Source organism: Mauremys mutica, chromosome 11 (assembly GCF_020497125.1).
Source record: "Mauremys mutica isolate MM-2020 ecotype Southern chromosome 11, ASM2049712v1, whole genome shotgun sequence".
Taxonomy (NCBI): domain Eukaryota; kingdom Metazoa; phylum Chordata; order Testudines; family Geoemydidae; genus Mauremys; species Mauremys mutica.
Genome location: NC_059082.1, coordinates 69,926,618 through 69,945,973, shown reverse-complemented (window position 1 = coordinate 69,945,973; position 19,356 = coordinate 69,926,618). Strand labels below are relative to the sequence as shown.

The 19,356-nt window shown below is 41.4% G+C and overlaps 1 protein-coding gene across 4 annotated transcripts in view; it reads right to left on the bottom strand.

Moving 5' to 3' along the window:
- Positions 1-684: 684 nt before the first annotated feature.
- Positions 685-19,356, bottom strand: part of LOC123344132 (acyl-coenzyme A synthetase ACSM4, mitochondrial-like) — a 28,145-nt gene continuing 9,473 nt past the window's right edge. For 2 of the 4 annotated variants that reach the window (XM_044979944.1, XM_044979946.1), the window contains exons 2-14: positions 15,664-15,923; positions 14,676-14,886; positions 13,167-13,374; positions 11,312-11,455; positions 9,698-9,854; positions 8,877-8,956; positions 7,254-7,377; positions 6,340-6,420; positions 6,094-6,195; positions 4,539-4,666; positions 4,313-4,412; positions 1,952-2,071; positions 685-1,359 (exon numbers count right to left, since the gene is read on the bottom strand). In XM_044979944.1, the coding sequence (XP_044835879.1) occupies positions 1,273-1,359; positions 1,952-2,071; positions 4,313-4,412; positions 4,539-4,666; positions 6,094-6,195; positions 6,340-6,420; positions 7,254-7,377; positions 8,877-8,956; positions 9,698-9,854; positions 11,312-11,455; positions 13,167-13,374; positions 14,676-14,886; positions 15,664-15,864 (1,743 nt within the window). In that variant the 5' untranslated portion in view covers positions 15,865-15,923 and the 3' untranslated portion in view covers positions 685-1,272. Of the gene's footprint in view, positions 1,360-1,392; positions 1,844-1,951; positions 2,072-4,312; positions 4,413-4,538; positions 4,667-6,093; positions 6,196-6,339; positions 6,421-7,253; positions 7,378-8,876; positions 8,957-9,697; positions 9,855-11,311; positions 11,456-13,166; positions 13,375-14,675; positions 14,887-15,663; positions 15,924-19,117; positions 19,261-19,356 lie in introns of those variants that run through there. The other 2 variants (XM_044979945.1, XM_044979947.1) reach the window with 2 other exon arrangements.

Sequence of the window (19,356 nt, the reverse complement as noted above, 5' to 3'; positions counted from 1 at the left end):
AAAGGACAAGAAATGAATTGCCTATATCTAGACATTGCTGTAAAGCAGGGGTAGGCAACCTATGGCACGTGTGCCGAAGGTGGCACTTGAGCTGATTTTTAGTGGCACTCACACTGCCCAGGTCCTGGCCACCGGTCCGGGGAGGCTCTGCATTTTAAATGAAGCTTATTAAACATTTTTAAAACCTTATTTACTTTACATACAACAATAGTTTAGTTATATATTATAGACTTATAGAAAGAGACCATCTAAAAACATTAAAATGTATTACTGGCACGCGAAACCTTAAATTAGAGTGAATAAATGAAGACTCAGCACAGCGCTTCTGAAAGGTTGCCGACCTCTGCTGTAAAGTATGTCTGATTTGTCCCTTAACCTAGAGCACTTTGTCTCTTCCCTTCTTTCCCCATTTTAAATAGTTAACTATCAATGAGCTCAACAAGACAAATAAAATAGCAGGGCAAGAAAGCTTCCAAAATCTAATTCTTCCAGCTGATAATACATCCACAAGTAGTGCTAGTTGTGAATATTTTGACTAAACATTTTTCCATTGGAAAATGCCAATTCATCAAAACCAAAACTGTTAGCATCAGTTTTGACAAATTTCTTGTTTCGAAAAAAAATAGGGAAAAAAACATTTTGAAATTGTCAAAATGGGACATTTTTTAAATGAAAAATTCAATTTTTTGGTTCTAAATGACTTTTCATTTTGAAATTTAAATTAATTATAGCAAAAAAAAAAGTCAAAATCAACATGAAACATTTAGAAAATGTTGAAACAAAATGTTTCCACTGACCCAGACAAAAAAATTTAGGATTGTCTGTGAAATTTTTTGACATTTTGACCTTTTTGTCCTGATTTGGGATGGGAAATTTTTTTGAAATCTTGAAAATTTTCCTGGGCTAAGAAAGTTGTTTCCCAACTCATCCTCCCCTATAGATTCCCAAATTCTTATATCTTCCTTTTCAATTCCGGCATCCGCCTTCTCTTTTGTTAGTCATATCCACTCTTTTCCTAAATGGCCTGATTCAAAGCCTTTTAAAACAATGAGAGCTGCTTGCCCTAAATAAATTATCTCTATTTTAAAATCTTGTGGGAATGATTATGCACTCTATACGAAAGTTTATCTCCTCTTCTTTTTGTAGTTAATAGTCCCATCCATGCCGCTAATGCTCTTTGTTCACAATATTAGACCAATAGAGAAAAGTGAAAACATGAGACATAAGATGGTAGAAGTGAAAGAAGCTTTGTTCTCGACTGTCCACCCGACGCTATGTTCTTCCCCACTCTTTGTTCCTTAATACCTTCCTTTGGATTTTCCCAGCAACTGTTTTTGGCAGCTCTTGAACAAACTCCACCTGTGTGGGGAAAAAAAATAGGACATTTAGGGCAGGTCCTTTCTGATTTGGGGACGTAGTTCCTTGTGAGCCCTCGGGAAGAAAAAAAACCCCCAAATGAATGTGCAAAATAAACTGCTGCCCAGTGGTCAGGACAGGAGACTGGGAGTCAGTACTGTTGGTACAGCTTTGAGCTTGCTGTGAACCCCTTACTCACACTTGTGCACAGGGCTGTGCAGAAGGGGTTTTTACTACGATCCTGAACAGGTTCGTGTTTCGTGGGCTAAAGCTGTGGGTAGGGAGCAGGCTATGGGAGGGAGTTACCAGATCATGTTTTTGTAGTGAGGGATGGGTTCCATTTCCTCTCAATCCTTCCAGCATTGCCCAGTTTACTTGAGTTTTACTCAGGGTGTGAGTGAGCGTGTGTGTGCACACCGCTTCCGTTGAGTGACTCCATCATAATGAATTGCATTCAGAGCACGTTACAGACAATGCTTTTAATAGACTGTAAAGGAATCGGTGTACTTTGTCATAAACATGGCTTGATTTCTGAAACACTTAGAAAAGCCATGCTTCGCATATACCCTGTATTTAGCAGGGGGCGAGTACTTGCCTTTCTGGGATATTTGTAGGGAGCAGTAATCTTTTTCACATGCTCCTGCAGCTCCAGAGCTAATTTTTCTGGGTCATGTGATAGAAAAGCAGGATCCAGGACAACAAAAGCTTTCACCACCTGTGCAATAACAGTTACAATGACAATAAATGGGTGTGTTTAGTCTTCAATAAACAATCAAGGCTGAAAAATGCGAGCATGAAAAAGCCCAAATCCAAAAGACTAATCTGGGTATGAAATTAGACACCTTATTCCATACTATAGCACTTAAATAAGTGCCTTGATTTTCTAAAGTTCAGTGGCTTCGATTCATTCAAATTTTGAGTACCCAATTTTGAAAATCTTTGCCTAAGGTGTGAGTTTGAATAGCTATTGGTGGACTAATAATCTTACTTTTACATAGTATCTTTCATTCCAAAGTATCCAAAAATGTTTTACAAACTGCACCCCAGCGTGAAGTGCAGCCACTTCTGGGGTGGAGGATGACAGCTATGAAGGTGACTGGAGCATCATAGAAATAAGCATGATTTAAGCAGATCTATATGGCAGAGAGGTGAAGGGATAAAATCCTCCCCTTTCTCAACCGAAGGGCAAAGTGTGGATTGCTTGCATAGCTACAATGGCAGCTTCTGGGCTGCAGCAATGACTATAGCCCACTGTGTACCTGCTTTGCGTGGTTGGGCCTGTGGATCCACATAGGAATGGACCTACTGGCCATGCTTCCACTAGAGTGGCCACTCACGCATTCCCAGAACACCAGAGCTACCGGTACTTCTGAGAACCGTGTGGGTCCACCCCCTCACTGCATGACCTGTCCCTGCTAGTGGGACCTTATATGCACTGTGCATGTGAGGTCATGGCAGCAGGGGTGGAGCAGCACACTCTTCAAAATGGTGTCCCCCATCCGATACTGGACAAAATCATGTCCAGTTTTCTCTCAATACTGGATGGGGGACAAACCTCAGAAAAGCCTGCCTGTCTGGTTAAAACTGGATGAATGGCCTGCCTAGCTCCTGTCCCGCACCCACGCTGCCCCTTCTAATGTTGCAGAGAGTGCAGTGCAGCTCTCCATGGCCTGCCAGAATCTCTACTGGACAATACAACCATGGTTTCTCTTCCTTTGAGGCCTTTTGGGGCCTTTCTAATGTCAGATAACCTAGTTCAAGAAGAGTAAAAAAGCCTGGTGCAATTTAGCAATTCTACTAAGACGCTAAAATCCCTGGGCCAGATCTTGATTTGAGATAAAGTAGTATAGCTACATTGAAATCAGTAGATTATGACTTCAGGAGTGCTATGCCAGTTTGCAACAGCTAAGGCTCTGATCCTTACCTATAGTATCTCTTTATTAGTCTGTATGTTATATTTTGTTTACAGCCTTGTTGTAGATGTGTTGGTCCCAGGATATTAGAGAGACAAGGTGGAGGAGATACCTTTTATTGGAATAATTTCTGTTGGTGAAAAAGACAAGCTTTCAAGCTACACAGACCTGAAGAAGAGCTCTCTGTAGCCTGAAAGCTTGTCTCTTTCATCAACAGAAGCTTGTTCAATTAAAGATATTACCTCACTCACCTTGTCTCTCTATATACTACACTGTGAGAGGTACCATTTCTACAATGCTTTTCCACATGCTCATTCACTTAAAAAAAGAAAACTAGATAATGTCTAGAGCCAGTCAAAAATTTTCATCTGAAACTAAAATGAAAAGTGATATTTTTAAACTGAAAAATTTCAGTTTTTTTTAATCCAGTGTTTCATCAAAATGGAGAATTTCAAAATTTAGAATTTTATTTTTCCCTTTTTCTCCCTCCCTTTTCCCTGTTGCCACTGAATGCAACAGAATTAATCATGTCGAGGATGGTTCTTTATTTTACTTTTTCTTTCTTTTTTTTCCACTCTAACTTTTCCAAAGTGGAGGAAGTTTTGAAAAGTGACAGTTGTGAAAAGAAACTGTAACTATGACACTCTCCTAAAGCTGGGAAAATTTTGAAAAGTTACAGAGCAGGAAAAAGAAAAAAAAAAGAAAGCCATTGGATTTAATTAATTTTACTGCTCTCTGTGACAAAAAAAGGGAGAAAAGGATAAACACAATTTTAAAAAATCAATTTTTGTTGAAAAAATATTTCACAATGTTTCTGACAAAACACAATATTGTTCCATGTCAAATTCTGCAATATGGAAACAAAGTTGAAATTCCAAATTTCTTCATAAAATTGTTTGTTCTTTTCTCATAATGACACCTAAAACTATATTCCAAGGTTTTTTTTTCCAGCATCTGCAACTCATTCCAAGCAAGTATACTGTGTACAGCAGGAACTCTACATTTCACGGACAGAGTATGTCTTTCTATAGCAGCCCTTTTACCTCTCCTCTGATAGGATCTGGGCTGCTGGCAACAGCTGATTCTGCGACTGCTGGGTGCTGTATCAAGGCACTTTCTACTTCAAATGGTCCGATACGATATCTAAGAGAGAGCGTTGGCATGAAACTATTGATCTTTTCATGAAAAAGTTTTTTTTAAATTGTATTTTGTGATACTACAGAGCAACATTGTAAGACAAACCTGCAAACCCAATAGTAATGGACCTACCCTGAAGAATTAATGATATCGTCAGACCTTCCAACAAACCAAAAGTATCCTTCTTCATCCATAATCCCTCTGTCCCCAGTGAGATAAAAATTCCCATGCTCTGTGGAGGCAGTTTTTTCTGGGTTATCCTGACAACAATCAAACAACATTTCACACACCTTAACTATCTTTAGTGCAGTGTAATCCATCCATCTTGCTACAGGGCACAGAAATAAAACATGATCATATATTTCCAAGACCAGTGTATTCCACATACTATTATGATCTGAATTTAAAAATATAGCCACACTGATTAGCACTGTGCGTTAGAGGGAGAAGGGAAAGATGTGTTCCCTCAGAAATTCCCCTCCGCAGAACTAATTATTCAAATATACAATCTTCCTTCTCAAGAGAGAAATTATTATTTACTAGTGCAATGACCCAGCAAGAGGTCAGGGGAGGTTTTGAGCTTAGAGTTTCAGTAGCAAAACACAGTTCTCTACCACTTTATCTCAAGGAGTACGTCCACCAGCTACAAGAGTAGTTACCTTCCATGAGGGCTATCCACTGAGGAAGACAACAGGGGACACACTTTACAAGCCTGTTACACTAGCACTAACCTAAGAAACATTCCCATTTGTGTAGTTATGTTAGGGTGTAATATGCCATCACCATTTAAAAGACAAAATGATCACTCATGCTTTGAGATTTCAGTACTGTGGTTTGTATACTAATATTTAGCTAAGATCACACACACTTCATCAGGTGTGATGTCTCCAACAAAGGGCAGGACAAAAAGACCACACATGCAGGATATAGCCGGAACATGTGCTCTATATTCTTCAGCAGAACATAGACTCAAAGGGCCAAAATCTTGGATGGCTTGCATAGGTGCAGAGGAATATGACATCTCTTAATGTCCCTGGGTAGCTGTGTGGGTGGCAGAGCAGCTTCTGCAGGGCTGCTACATCATTCTCCACCCCTGCAGGCAAATGGAAGGAGTGGAAATTGGTGGAGCACTGAGCCTACAGACCAACAAAGCTGTGTTGGGGTGTCAGGAGATGTATGCTGTGCCAGACAGAGATCTAGAATAGTGTGCTGCCTGCCCCACCTCATAGCAAGGAGGAAACCGTAAGGCAGACTGGGAGTCTTGCGATATGTCTACACTGCAATAAAACACCTGCAACTGGCTCATGTCAGCTACTCAGGCTGTGGGCTCAGACTATGGGGCTATAAAATTAAAGTGTAGATGTTTGGGGTCAGGTTGGAGCCTGGGCTCTGGGACCCTTCCCCCCTTGCAGGGTCCCAGAGCCTAGGCATCTACACCACAATTAAACAGCCCCATAGCCGAGTCCAGGGAACCTGAGTCAGCTGACAAGGGCCAGCTGTGGGTTTTTAATTGCTACGTAGACATACCCTAAGAGACCTTGTGAACCTTTGGGGTGAAATCCTGGCCCCATTCAAGTCAAAGGAAATTTTGCCATTGATTTCAATAGAACCAGGATTTAACTTATGGACTTCTTAATATGTCTGGTAAGTGGCATGAAACTTTTCTGACTATAAGAAGTCTCCTTACTAAATACTGAGAGAAAAGACAAAATGGCCTTGTAGGTTTGATTCGGATGGCAATGTTTCCTTCTTCTCCTCGAGGCAAAATATCACCCTGGTCATCTACAACCTGCAGGAAGAAAAACATGATTGTTTTGACCGGCCCAATGTAATTTATTTACAATTCACAACTATAATAGGAGGAGACAAGGATAAGAACTATTTTCCTCTCATATTTTAGATAGAGTTCAGCCAGGAAAATGTATCAACATACCTGAACATCGTAAGGTGGAGATGCCTTTCCCATAGAACCTGGTTTAATTTTCATTCCTTTCACGTTGGCACATATTGTTACCTGTTTAATACATGGTTTTTTATTTGTGCAACATAGTAGAGTTCTTAGTGATTTTAATCTAGCCGACAATGTTCACATGATAACTTTTGAGGGCCAACTCCATGTCACCTCTTCTGGGTATTTGTATGAGGAGAAAACAAAATTGCCAAGTGGCATACAAAACTTTTCTGTTCCCACAAACCCACTCCCAGCAAGAGAGACCAGTTGATGGCGCAGCGTCACTGTCAAGAGGCATCATTCACACATTTCAGTGCATGTTTCCCACCTCCACTATGCACCTCCCCTGCTGAGATTGCTTGTGTACCTGGCTGGCTGTGCAGTTGGTTCTCTGGACACACCTCAACTTTCCAGAAAAGGGATGTAAAGGGACCTGGTCTTGCAGCATTACTGTGTGTCCACTTTGAAGATAAAATTAAAGAAGGGCTGAATTTGGCCCTAGGTATTTTTGTTATGTTCAGACACTAAATTTCTATATACACAAATCTTGCTATGAAGCTGGTTTTCTGTTTTCTATTGCAATTCAAATATGGCACGTGAGTTTTTGTAGCTAATTACTTCTAGTTTCTCTTTCTCAAAGTGTTACTCCTCTTCATTAGGTGTAATTCTGTGGCCTGTGTTATGCAGGGGGTCAGATTTGATAATCATAATGGATCATTTAGGCTTTCAAATCTATAAGTCTAGTTGTTACGTTGGTTACCTAATTCAGCTATAGCTTCTTTAACAACCTTGAACTAAGTAAATTCCTGCCCTTTCCTATGGTTTTGCCAGATGCATTGTGCCCCCGTAAAGTTACACTGTTAGAGGTTACCATGTGATAATTAGTGCAGACGTACTGTTTCCGTCTGGCCATAGCCTTCATAGATATCCAGACCTGTTTGGGTTTTCCATTGCTTCATCACTTCTGGATTGAGCGGCTCCCCTCCAGTCACACAATGACGCAGACTCATGAATTTGTAACTCGAGAGGAACAGAAAACAACAAGAATCAATAACCTTACAGTTTTCAAAGCACTGCAAATGGTTTTAGCTGGTCAATCTCCCTCAATTATAAACTGTTGACACATGCCTCCAACCTCAAGTGCCATTGTGGAAAATTTAAATCATCATCATGCCGTAGAAGGTTATACTTTGACTCTTAGGGTACGTCTACACTTACCTGCCGGTTCGACGCGGAGAGTTCGACTTTTTGGAGTTCGAACTATCGCGTCTGATCTAGACGCGATAGTTCGAACTCCGGAAGCGCCGCGGTCGACTCCGGTACTCCGCAGAAGGAGTTGGCGGAGTCGACGGGGGAGCCACAGAGTTCGACCCCGCCGCGTCTGGACGGGTGAGTTGTTCGAATTAGGGTACTTCGAATTCAGCTACGCTATTCACGTAGCTGAATTTGCGTACCCTAATTCGAACCCCCTTCTTAGTGTAGACCAGGCCTTAGATCATCTTAGGTCCTGATCCAGTTTCCAATGAAGTCAATACAAAGCTTCCATTTGCTTCAATGGTACCAGGATGGGGATCCCTTGCAAACGAAACGTTTGTGGAGGTCAACAGGAAAGAAAGAGCATCTGTTTCTTGGAAGAGCTAACTCAGATCTCAGCAAACTTATGCCACTGAACAAGCATACTATGACAGTGAAGAAGAGCAGAGGGCTTGTATGGCTGTGCTCAGAAAAGTAACCCGCCGGTACCAAGATCTCTCACACCATTGTGTGGTTTGTTCTACACACTGGTGGCCAAAGAAGTGCCGACAATATTGATTTCCTAAAAACAAAGGGAAGTTTGAAGAGGCTGCTGTTGGCAGCGCAGAACTTTGATTCATTTCCAACAGCGGAGTCAACTGTGGCGGGACTAAAACATATATGCAAGTCCTGCTCTTCCAGCTACAAGTCCCTAGAAAGCCAGGATCAGCTCTGAATAAACTGCATATGTTATCCAGTGTGTAACAACTGCTAGGAACACATATGCACCACATCCATTTGAGTTGAATATTTCTAGAGAATAGCATATCACGGGATACAACTTCCAAATAAATATCAATTTGTGAGTGGCCAATTTAACTGCTCATTTTACTTTCAAATGTATGGGACAAATTCTGCCTTACACAGGTATAACTCTCATCCAGTCTTGCCTAAAAGTTGGCCATAACTTGCCTCAAGCTACCTCTGGGCCTTAAAACAATCTCATGTTTGAAGTAGCTGCACTTGCCCAAACTGGCTTGGTTCATCCTTATTGTCTTTCCAAAGATTTGCTCCCATATTACACAGGAACTGAATTCGTAGGGTTTTTATTGGCTCTAGGATTCCAGCACAACATTTTCTCTTGTTAGAATGACCCCTTAACAAGGTGCCATGTAAAGCAGAAAATAAAACAAAAACAATGTAGTGAACCAAACAACGAGACCTGTCCTATCACTAAAAATGTGTCTCTTTCTATTTACCATTACCAATAAGCAGATGTATGGTACCTGGTAAGACCATGCTGCACAAGCATGCAGTAGGCAGTTGGTGCTGTGCAGAAAGTGGTTATGGGATACCTTGAGAGAGTCTGGAAAAATTAAAAATTGGAAAGTTACCATACTGAACAGAAAGGATGGATTGGGGCCTGATCCTGCAAGTGTGTGAGTGGCTAATGGGGCTATGAGTGCCATAGAAAACACCATCCTATTCTGATTTAGTCTGTTCCATTCAGGTTCTTATACCGCACCTACCACTGTGGAACTGGAGTGCCTAAAATTTTAAATGTAATGGCCAAATTCACAGTGGGGAAGAATTTGGCCCTCAACTTCAGTAAGGAAAGCCAGTGATGTCTCAGGGTCTGTATCATTAAGTTCTGTTGCCATAGCAGTTAAAAGTATTCACCCTCAGACAGTCACGAATGTCAGGGCTGCTAATTATTACCCAGGACTATGTTCCAGATTCAAGGAAAAGCCCTGATCACTGGATGAGCCTTTCCCAGTCATGTGCTTGGTAAAACAGGCTGTCCTGTGTACAGAAGATGCTGAGGTGGAGGGGCGTGGGCTCTGTGGCTGGCTCCTTGACACACAACAGGGACAAGTGGGCCCATCAGCCACGGTTTGAAAATCCAGGGTGAGCGAGGCTGCATGTAGGACATTGCCTGCCCCTTTCCTCAGAAGGCACTAAAAATAAGGGAACCTGGTGCTGTTGGGGGGAGAAGGGGGAGAGTGGTATTTATGAGGGTCAGTGTGTACTTGATTCTGAATTGTCTGGATCTGCTTCACCTATGCAAAATAGAAATAAAATCCGCAGTGTGAACTGTTATTCTTACATTCGCAATAGTTGTTGGTTCAAACCGTGGCATGCTGTGTATAAAGACACATGATCCGCTACTCCAGGGAATAAAAACGCTGCTCCAGGCTGACTTGACCCAGCCTGTGTCTGACGTGTTCCAGAATATATCTGAGGGAGTCAGATTCAGCCAGTACCTGATAATGCAGAGGGAAAGAATTTATCTATTGTCAGAGGCTGTCGCGTGCAGCACGAGAGAGTGGAATGCAGGTTACAAGATAATAAGGAAAAGGGGCTGGAGGCCTCATTTAGAAGATGTGGTGTCAGCAAGCCGCATTCACTGAACAGCACAAAGTTCAAAAGAAATGAAATTTGATCGTAAAGATCCTTCCTCCCCCCTCTCTTGGGCTCCCTCCTCTTTTCTTTCTCTCTCTCTTTTCATGTTTCAGATTTACTGTTTTCTTCTAGAATGTGTTATTTACAGCAGTGGGCTCGAGCCACAAAGCCTGCATCTAGCTCCAGAGCTGAATGCGCTATTTGGAATTTTTTCCCTTCCTAGATCAGAGAAAGCAGCTAAACCACAGGCTCTCTCTCTAGGAACCTGAAGGAAATGGCTTCTATTGACTCTCTCAGTCATATGGTTATCAATAAGGTTGAAACTCAAAATAAAATGAGAAGCCTCAGAATGATAGATAACCAGACAGGGCTGCTTCAAAGCTCACTGAAGTCCACAGGAGTGTTTCTATTACAATCACCTTTGGATCAGGACCAGGGCGCATAAGACATTTTCATTCAAGCTTCACAAGTACAGGTTACACTCCAAACATGGCTGATCCCAAGTGTATATGAGATTCAACCCTAGTGTTTTGCACAGTGACTCTAGTATTCCCCATACTTGACGTTCAGCACCAATGTTCTTTCGGGTAACAGATATAGCCTGATTTCCAGAGGTGCTCTCAATGACATCATTAGGACCTGAGCGCTCCACACTTTTGAAGACCTCTGCACATGACCATGTTTTCTTCTTGTATTGTCTAACATGTGTCTCACCTCTTATTTCAATTAAAAGAATATTCCAATAATACACAATAGCTGGAAATAAAGGTAATGCAGCTATAAACAGAAGAAAGAACGAACCAGGCCAATATCTCTTCTTCACTCAAGAGGTGGATAATTTGGAGTGACATTTTGCCTGCGATTTGCGAGATTTTTTTTAAAATTTTCATGAAATTTCACCCTCCCCATGAAGCAAAAATCAAGAGGCAAGATCCTTAGTTGGTGTAAATGAGCACAGAGCCATTGGTTTCAATCAAGCTATGACGATTTATATCAGTTGAGGATCTGTCCCAGAAAACTTTAGTTTTAAGGAAATGCCCATGTGCTATTCAAAAATTGAGCTTTATCCTGTTTTTCTGCAAGTGGAATAGCCCACTTACCCTGTTCCTTGGGTGACAAATCATGATTGGTGATGATCTGAATTACAATATTTTGCTGCAAAACGCTTTTCATTGTGGTTTTAAGGGAGAGGGGAAAGCAGGTTTCTTTGCTATTGAAATATCTCATTTTATAAGGCTTTTACTGTCACTGCCTCCTTTCCCTTCAACAAGGGATCTTATCACTAAGTCAGACTCTTAGGAGCAGTTAGGGGTTATACCTGCCACTGACTGTAAATCCTATGCCGTAACTACTGTGGGAATGTTCAGCCATTTTGGGAGGTCCTGTGCTTCCACTGGTAAAATAGATGAGCATTGGGTCTCGACTCTTTGTCTTGATGCAGTTATGGTCAGCCGGTGCCACCCTGTGGAACACACAATTCCTAACAGTGACTATATGCACGCTTTTCTACAAGAGCCCACAATATTTGCTACGGTTCAGACAGTAACAGAGCAATGCTGGGCTCGGTTACTAGTCTTACAAAAGAACCAGCTGCACCAGGTATGACTCTGTAGAATACAGCAATACAGACTAACTCTGGGGATTCTGCTATTCACAGACACCATGCCTCCATGTGTGAGCTCATGCAATCTAAGATATGAGAACCCAATGGCATATTCTAGTGGCTTTTTCTAAAATTATTTACACAGAGAGATCCAGGGGCTCAAAGCTGAACAGAACTCACAAGGGAAAACAGTCACAGCCCCACAGAACTCACAGTCTAAGGCTCTGATCCAAAGTCCAGTGAAGTCAAGGGGATTTTTCCACTGACTTCAGTGGGCTTTGGATTGAGCTCTAAAAGACAGGCACAGAAAAGATATGTTGCAAAGGGAGGCTTCGGGGTTGTAAATTGCTCTTCTGTGGGCACTGTAGAAACAGTAGCAAGCTGTGAATCTGCGTGCGGTGGTCTGACAAGAAGGCAGGCAGGTTGCTGCACACGCATGAGATAACCGGGACAAAGGTGTGGAATGGGAGAGGGAAATGAATGGGGCTTTGTGGCTGGTGGTGTTTACATAATGGAGCCTGGGGAACATGGAAAGGCAGAAGCTTTAAGGCACAGGCCAGGACAGAGCTCTTCAGGGCCCTGAAGGTAAGGAGGAGAAATTAAAGTTAATGCAGTAACTAGAGTGAGTGAGTGGAGGGATGGCAAAGCTTTTCATTCAAATCTTCCAAGGGGAGCAGCGGGGGCAAAAAACCTAACTCAAGACTGAGCTTGATAAGTTTATGGAGGGGATGGTCTGATGAAACTGCCTACAATGGCATGTAGCTGATCTGCGACTGCTGGAAGCAATATCTCCAATGGTCTGTGATGAGATGCTAGATGGGGAGGGCTTTTGAGTTACTACAGAGAATTCTTTCCCAGATGTTGGCTGGTGGGTCTCACCCACATGCTCGGGGTCTAACTGATCACCATATTTGGGGTTGGGAGGAAATTTTCCCCCGGGGTCAGATTGGCTGAGACCCTGGAGGTTTTTTGCCTTCCTCTGCAGCATGGGGCATGGGTCACTTGCAGGTTTAAACTAGTGTAAATAGTGGATTCTCTGTATCTTGAAGTATTTAAATCATGATTTGAGGACTTCAGTAATTCAGCCAGAAGTTAGGGGTCTATTACGGGAGGGGCTGGGTGAGGTTCTGTGGCCTGCGATGTGCAGGAGGTCAGACTAGATCAGGGGTTCTCAAACTTCATTGACCCACTTCGGACAACAAAGTGACTACATGACTTGGAGGAGGTGGGGGGCAGGAGCCCAAGCCCTGCTGCCCCTGGAAGGATGTGGGGGAGGAAGAGGAGGCTGCAGCCCAAGCTCCACTGCCCTGGGTGAGGGTGGGGCTTGGGCTTCAGCTTCTGCCCTGAGTCCCAGCAAGCCTAATGCTGGCCCTGGTGACCCCATTAAAATGGGGTCAGGACCCACTTTGGGTCCCGACCCGCAGTTCGAGAACCACTGGACTAGATGATCATGATAGTCCCTTCCGACTTTAAAGTCTATGCTAGAAATGGATTCCTCATCAGTATCTAACTGATACACCTTGCTTTTGTTTACTCTTATAGTGACATTGCTAAAACAGCTGATACCTACTTGAGTAGCTCTTGGAAATTCAGCCACCCATCCTTGCTGCCTTCAGAAACAATTAGCTTGGTTTTCAGAAACTGGCAGTCAGGCATGACAGAATCCACTGCAGGTGCCAGTGTGTCATTGGTAATGATGCACTTGGCCTTCGAAGCCTGGAGTCTATAGAAAATGTCTTTGGCCGTTAATTGGGATGTTCCTGGAATAAAGACAATTCCTAGAAAAAAGAGCAACAGTGTTATTTTTCTAAATTGGGGATGAATTTTTAAAATGTTTTTAGCGAGGTGATAATAGGCACACCAGCTGCAAAGAAATGGAGTCACTTATAAAGAGCCCACTCCTTAAAGAACACACCTGAAGGTCATATTTATGATATGATGGCAAAGTCCACGTTAAGAATGAACAAGCAATTATTTTAGATCATGAGTAGAGATGGGCCTAAGTTACCAACTCTCAGTCAAGATCTTGAATACACCAAAGTTGAAGATGTTTAGAGCTGGGGTTTGATGCAGCCCATTTAAGAACATAAGAACGGCCATACTGGGTCAGACCAAAGGTCCATCTAGCCCAGTATCCTGTCTTCTGACAGTGGCCAATGCCAGGTGCCCCAGAGGGAATGAATAAGTAATCAGCAAGTGATCTATTCCACATTGCTGATCCCCAGCTTCTGGCAAATATTTAAAAGATTACCTCCTCTGTATTACATACAACAGTCCTGTTCATACACCCCAGAATTATATCAGCCTTCGTTGCAACTGCATCACATTGTTGACTCATTTGTGATCCACCATAACACCCAGATCTTTTTCAGCAGTACTACTGCCTAGCCAGTGATTCCCCATTTTGTATTTATGCATTTGGTTTTTCCCTACCTTTGCACTTGTCTTTGCTGAATTTCATCTTGTTGATTCTCAATCAAATCCATTCTCAATTTATCAAGGGTCCTTTTGAATTCTAACCTCTCAGCTTGGTGCCATCCACAAATTTGATAAGCACACTGTCCACTCCATTATCCAAATAATTAATGAAACTATTGACGAGTACTGGGCCCAGGACAGACTGGTACTATTCAATACGTTCATTAATGAATCGGATGATGGAGTGGACAGCATGCTTATAAAATTTGCAGATGACACAACATTTGCAAAATTATAACAGCGATGTGTTAGCCCAAATTGTTTAACTGTTTGGTTATATCAAATTAATATATTCTGCTTCCAGTTATAATACAATTGGCCAAATCTGGCCTTTAATTGAAGCCACTGGGGGTGGCATGGTTATAACAGAGGGCTCCATATTTGTACAGCTTCTATTACAGGGGGGTCTTGGTCTATGACTGGGATTCTGAGGCACTACTGCAGTACAAAGGAACAATACTACTACTAATAATTAGGCACATTGGCTTAGCAAATTCATTAATTTACATACTCTTTTCAAATTAATTTGGTGATTTTCAGATCTCTTTAGTTTATTTTCATTCTCCACCACATTCAGTAATATCCAAATATTTTTACTAACCTGTTCGCATACAAGCCACATTTAGTAACCACCACTCTGGTATCCGAGGTAGAATCACTATTACTCGGTCTCCTCTTTGCAATCCACATGGGTCAGAGAGCACATTGGCTGCTTTTCTGGACAGAAATCCCAGCTCCTCAAAGCTCCACTTCACCTCATCTCCCTTATCATTTATCCACCAGAAAGCTGCAGTCGCGGGTCTCTTCCCATCCTAGCAGAAAACTCAAGAAGTTAAAATAAGCAATGAAATATGAAATGGTTTAATGTAACGTTATAACCCAAAGGTTCAATTCTGATCATTTCATGTATATCTGGGAGTTCACTATGGAGATCCAGTCTAACCCCTGGTGTATATGTCACACAGAGTTTTCTGTTCCATAATCTTTATAACTAATATGGCATCATTTTGGTCTCAGATGGGTTTGCTTCCATACTCATGTAATAACCAATGGAAGGTACAGCTGCTAGACAACACCAGTGGCATCAGGCAGCCAGTCTACGTTAGAACAGCGCTTGTGTTGTTCTGACTCAGAACAGGAGACCAGAGCTGCCCAGAATGGCACAAAAGTCAGGAGAGTCTAAGGATGAGCTTTACACCACTTTTGTACCCATCCCAGCCTGTACTTTGTGCATTTCAGCCAGACCCAGCGTCAGACCCCTACTGTCACCCTACATAGATTCATCCATTTTAAGGCCAGAAGGGACCATTAGGATTATTTAGTCTGACACTGAGAAAGAACAAGGACCACACGTAACTAGTGGGCTGATCCCTTATTGTTACAGAACGATAGAGCGATCACAGTGTATCTAACATTAAAAGGTGAATTATCTTTTGTAGCTGATACCTTAAAGATACAAAGATTTCTGAGACAGAAAAGAAAATAAAGGATCCGTTCTTCTGCAGGTGCAAATCAGCATATCTCTTCTATAGTTGATTTACACCACCTGAAGATCTGGTCCAATATCTGTGATGTAAAAGAAATGCTACCTTTTCCAGCTGAGACCATTTGTCTAGGACATCACTTGCAAAGTTGAAGTGTTCTGGCAGTTCCTGTTCACACCGGTTTATAGATTCATAATGTGAAACAATCTGAGACACAAGACGCCTGTTATCTTTGTGGAATAATCTAGAAGGTGACTGGGGAGTCCACACGGACTGGAGGATTCGTAATTTAAATAAAGTCTTCATGATGCTGATTTATCCAACTATGTGAACAAGTCAATGAATATTCGTGGTGGATCATTCATCTGCAATGGAAAAAACAAACAACAAAAACCAACAGCGACATCCTGAAAGCTGTCTAATAAGCACAGTGGGATAAGTTAAAGCAAACAGAATACAAACCATGGACAATCTGTGCCCTCACTGGACTTTCTGTTATTTTAAACTGAAAATTTCTACCTTAATTATTATTTGTGAGCTTGTAAATAATTACAGTAACATTTTTCACTAGCATATTTATCATCAGCATTATAAGCGGTGAGTACAAACACTTCACTTTCTAGTCCATTTTTTCTGTCCTGATTCTCCATTCACATCAGTTTTATACCAGTGGAATTCCATTGACTTCAGTGGAGTGACTCCTGATTTACACTGGTGAAAGAGGCAAAACAGACCTAATCTTGCCAATCTTGGATGAGATTTAGCTGCTTATGGAAAAGTGCTAACAAACCTGTACAGTACCGTCAGTTGGAAAGGGTGTTGAGCTCATAGCAGCTGGACAGTGACATTGTGGGAGCCACAAGTCCTTACCATAGCTCTACATTCTAATTACACCATCACACTAAAAGTAGCTTATATGACTTTGTTATTCCCCCAACATACACTAGATGGCAATGCGCCACACTGAACACCATGCTGACAAACCTCTGTCACTTTTGATATTTGTATATTGTACTTTCTTTCCAGTTCTATTTTCTGTAGAGGGTGGGAAATTAATACATCTTTCCATTTTAGAGAGGACTGCATGATACGTTTAAAAAGGTTTTATATTGCTCTTTTAAAGTTTACCCATTATTTCTTTGAACAACTTCTTCAGATGCCTTTATTTTTCACAGTTAAGAGACACAACGAATCCACTGTACCCACCTCTTCTGAAGTAACAGAAGGAGGCTAAAGATGGGATTTTAAAGACATCTGCACTCCTTTCAGTTCAGATCGGGCAGAAAACTTTGCAGAGATACGAGTTGTAAGGTGTATTTTATATTTAAACAAAACAATTTTTAAAAAGACACTCTAGATCACTCTCCCTGTCTTCTGATCTGATCTGAATAATGCATAAGAACATACAATACAGAGAGAAGGATGATTAAAACTCAGCTTCAGATGTCAAGACCCCCAGGTTCTAGTCATGGCTTTGCCACAGACTTCCTTTGTGAACGTGGGCAAATCACTTAGGGACTGACTCAATTCCACTGAAGTCAGTGGGAACCTTCCCATTGCTTTTAATGGAGTTGGACTTGATAAAATGAGCAATAATATTTATCTACCTCACAAAACTACCGTTAGGCTAAATAAACTGATGTTTGCAAGCCTTAGATGGAAGGTGATAACTCAGGGCAAAGTGTTTACCAAAGGTATCAATAAGAGTAATAATAATAAAATACATTAAATCACTTTAAAACCTCTTTATTTGCATTTGGTTTCAAAGGAATTTTTAAAATATCAAAATATACGGGGCAATGGAGGCGGGTGGATACAGATGGGGCCCAAATGTCCGCATGTTCCATTTGACTCATATCCCAATAAGGGTATCACATTTTAATGGGAACGGTCATTTAAAAAGAACGCTTACCAAGAAGTATATTAACTTTTTATTTTACCTCACCCAACTGACATAGCTACAACAACACCGCATATAACATTAATTGACAGCTATCATTCCAGTTCTGCAGCATTTACTATTTCCACAGCTCTCTAAAGACATAAAGCACTATTTCCTATAACCAAGGCTGTGCAAAAGTACTGACCATTTTTGCTATTTTGTTGTGAATGATTTTTACACCCTTGAATTTTCAATTTTCTGCACAATTCAGCAAACAGATTATCTTCCCCACTGCCAGCTGGCCCCAGCAGGCCTGCATCCTAAACTACCCTGCTTTACTCTAACCTCTTTCCATCACTTTGAGGTCAACAACCTTTCACAATATACTGCGTAGTCACTGATAAGGGGTCTTCATGAAGGATTTAGGTTACTTATTACTTGTTTCAGTGGCAGACAGTGAAAAGTAACCACTTGAACAAATGACCTTGTCATTGTAGGTTTATTACTTAGGAGGCTTAGGCTGTGTTCCGAGATAACTACTGAAAGGATGTTCATCTGAGACAGCCCATGCAGGCCTCTTCACATACCTTCTCATTGCCTGGATGTCACTTATAAAAGAACTTTGAAAAGAGTGGATTATGGAAAAAATACAACCAAAGTCAAACCAACCTCTTTCTAGTTTTTGTCAGTTGTTCTCACAAAATCCTTTTGCATTTGTTGACTTAGCAACAGTGTTTATATAGGGTCATATCTTGCCCTCAACCTGTACACACAGCTCCCAGTTACTTCATTACAAGTCCTATGTGCATGATAAGAGAATATGGTTCCAGTCACATTATGAGCCTGATCCAAAGCCCACTGAAGTCAAAGGAATCTCTCCACAGACTTCAGTGGCTTAGAATCAGGCCCTACTACAACAATGGCCGAAAGAGAAAATACAGCTATAGCATAATCTATCATTTCTATTTTATCGTTTGCTAAAATGGCGGATATAATCTCAGGCATGATTTAAAATTTTTTTGACTAGTTCCTCCAGAACTTTTATTTTATATTGTTATTGATCTGAATAAATTACTAACATCTGTATCACCATTTACAGGCGCACTATCACCTTTCTTTGTAGACTGGTGTCAGGGTTCCCTCCCCACTCTGAGGTACAGATGTGGGGACCCACATGAAAGGCCCCCTAAGCTTATATTTCACCTGCTTAGGTTAAAAACTTCCCCAAGACACAAATTCCTTTCCTTATCCTTGGACGGTATTGCTGCCACCACCAAGTGATTTAAAAAAAAATATTCAGGAAGGGGCCACTTGGAGCCCTGTCTCCCCAAAATATCCCCCCAAGCCTCTTCACCCCCTTTCCTGGGGAGTCTTGAGAATAATATACTAACAATTGGTTACAATGTGAGCACAGACCAAACCCCTAGTTTTTAGGACACTGAAAATCAATCAGGTTTTTAAAAGAAGAATTTTATTTAAAAAAAGTAAAAGAATCACACCTGCAGAATCAGGATGGAAGGTAACTTTACAGGGTAAATAAAAAGATTTAAAACACAGAAGATTCCACTCTGACTCTGCTTCCCAGTTACAAAACAGGAATAAAATTACCTTTTAGCATAGGGAAAATTCACAAGCTAAAACAAAATATAATCTAATGCATTTCTTTGCTTTACTTACAATTTTTGTAATCTTAGATGCTCATTTCAGGTATGTTTTTAGGAGATGTTTTTTCCTTCCCTCTCTTTCTCTATCGGAGAGAGAACAAACAAAGAGAGCCCAAACAAAAACCTCCCCCAACCAGATTTGAAAGTATCTTCTTTCCCCATTGGTCCTTCTGGTCAGGTGCCAACTAGGTTAATTGAACTGATTAACCCCTTACAGGTAAGGCAATTCAGTACAGCTGCCCTGTGTATATT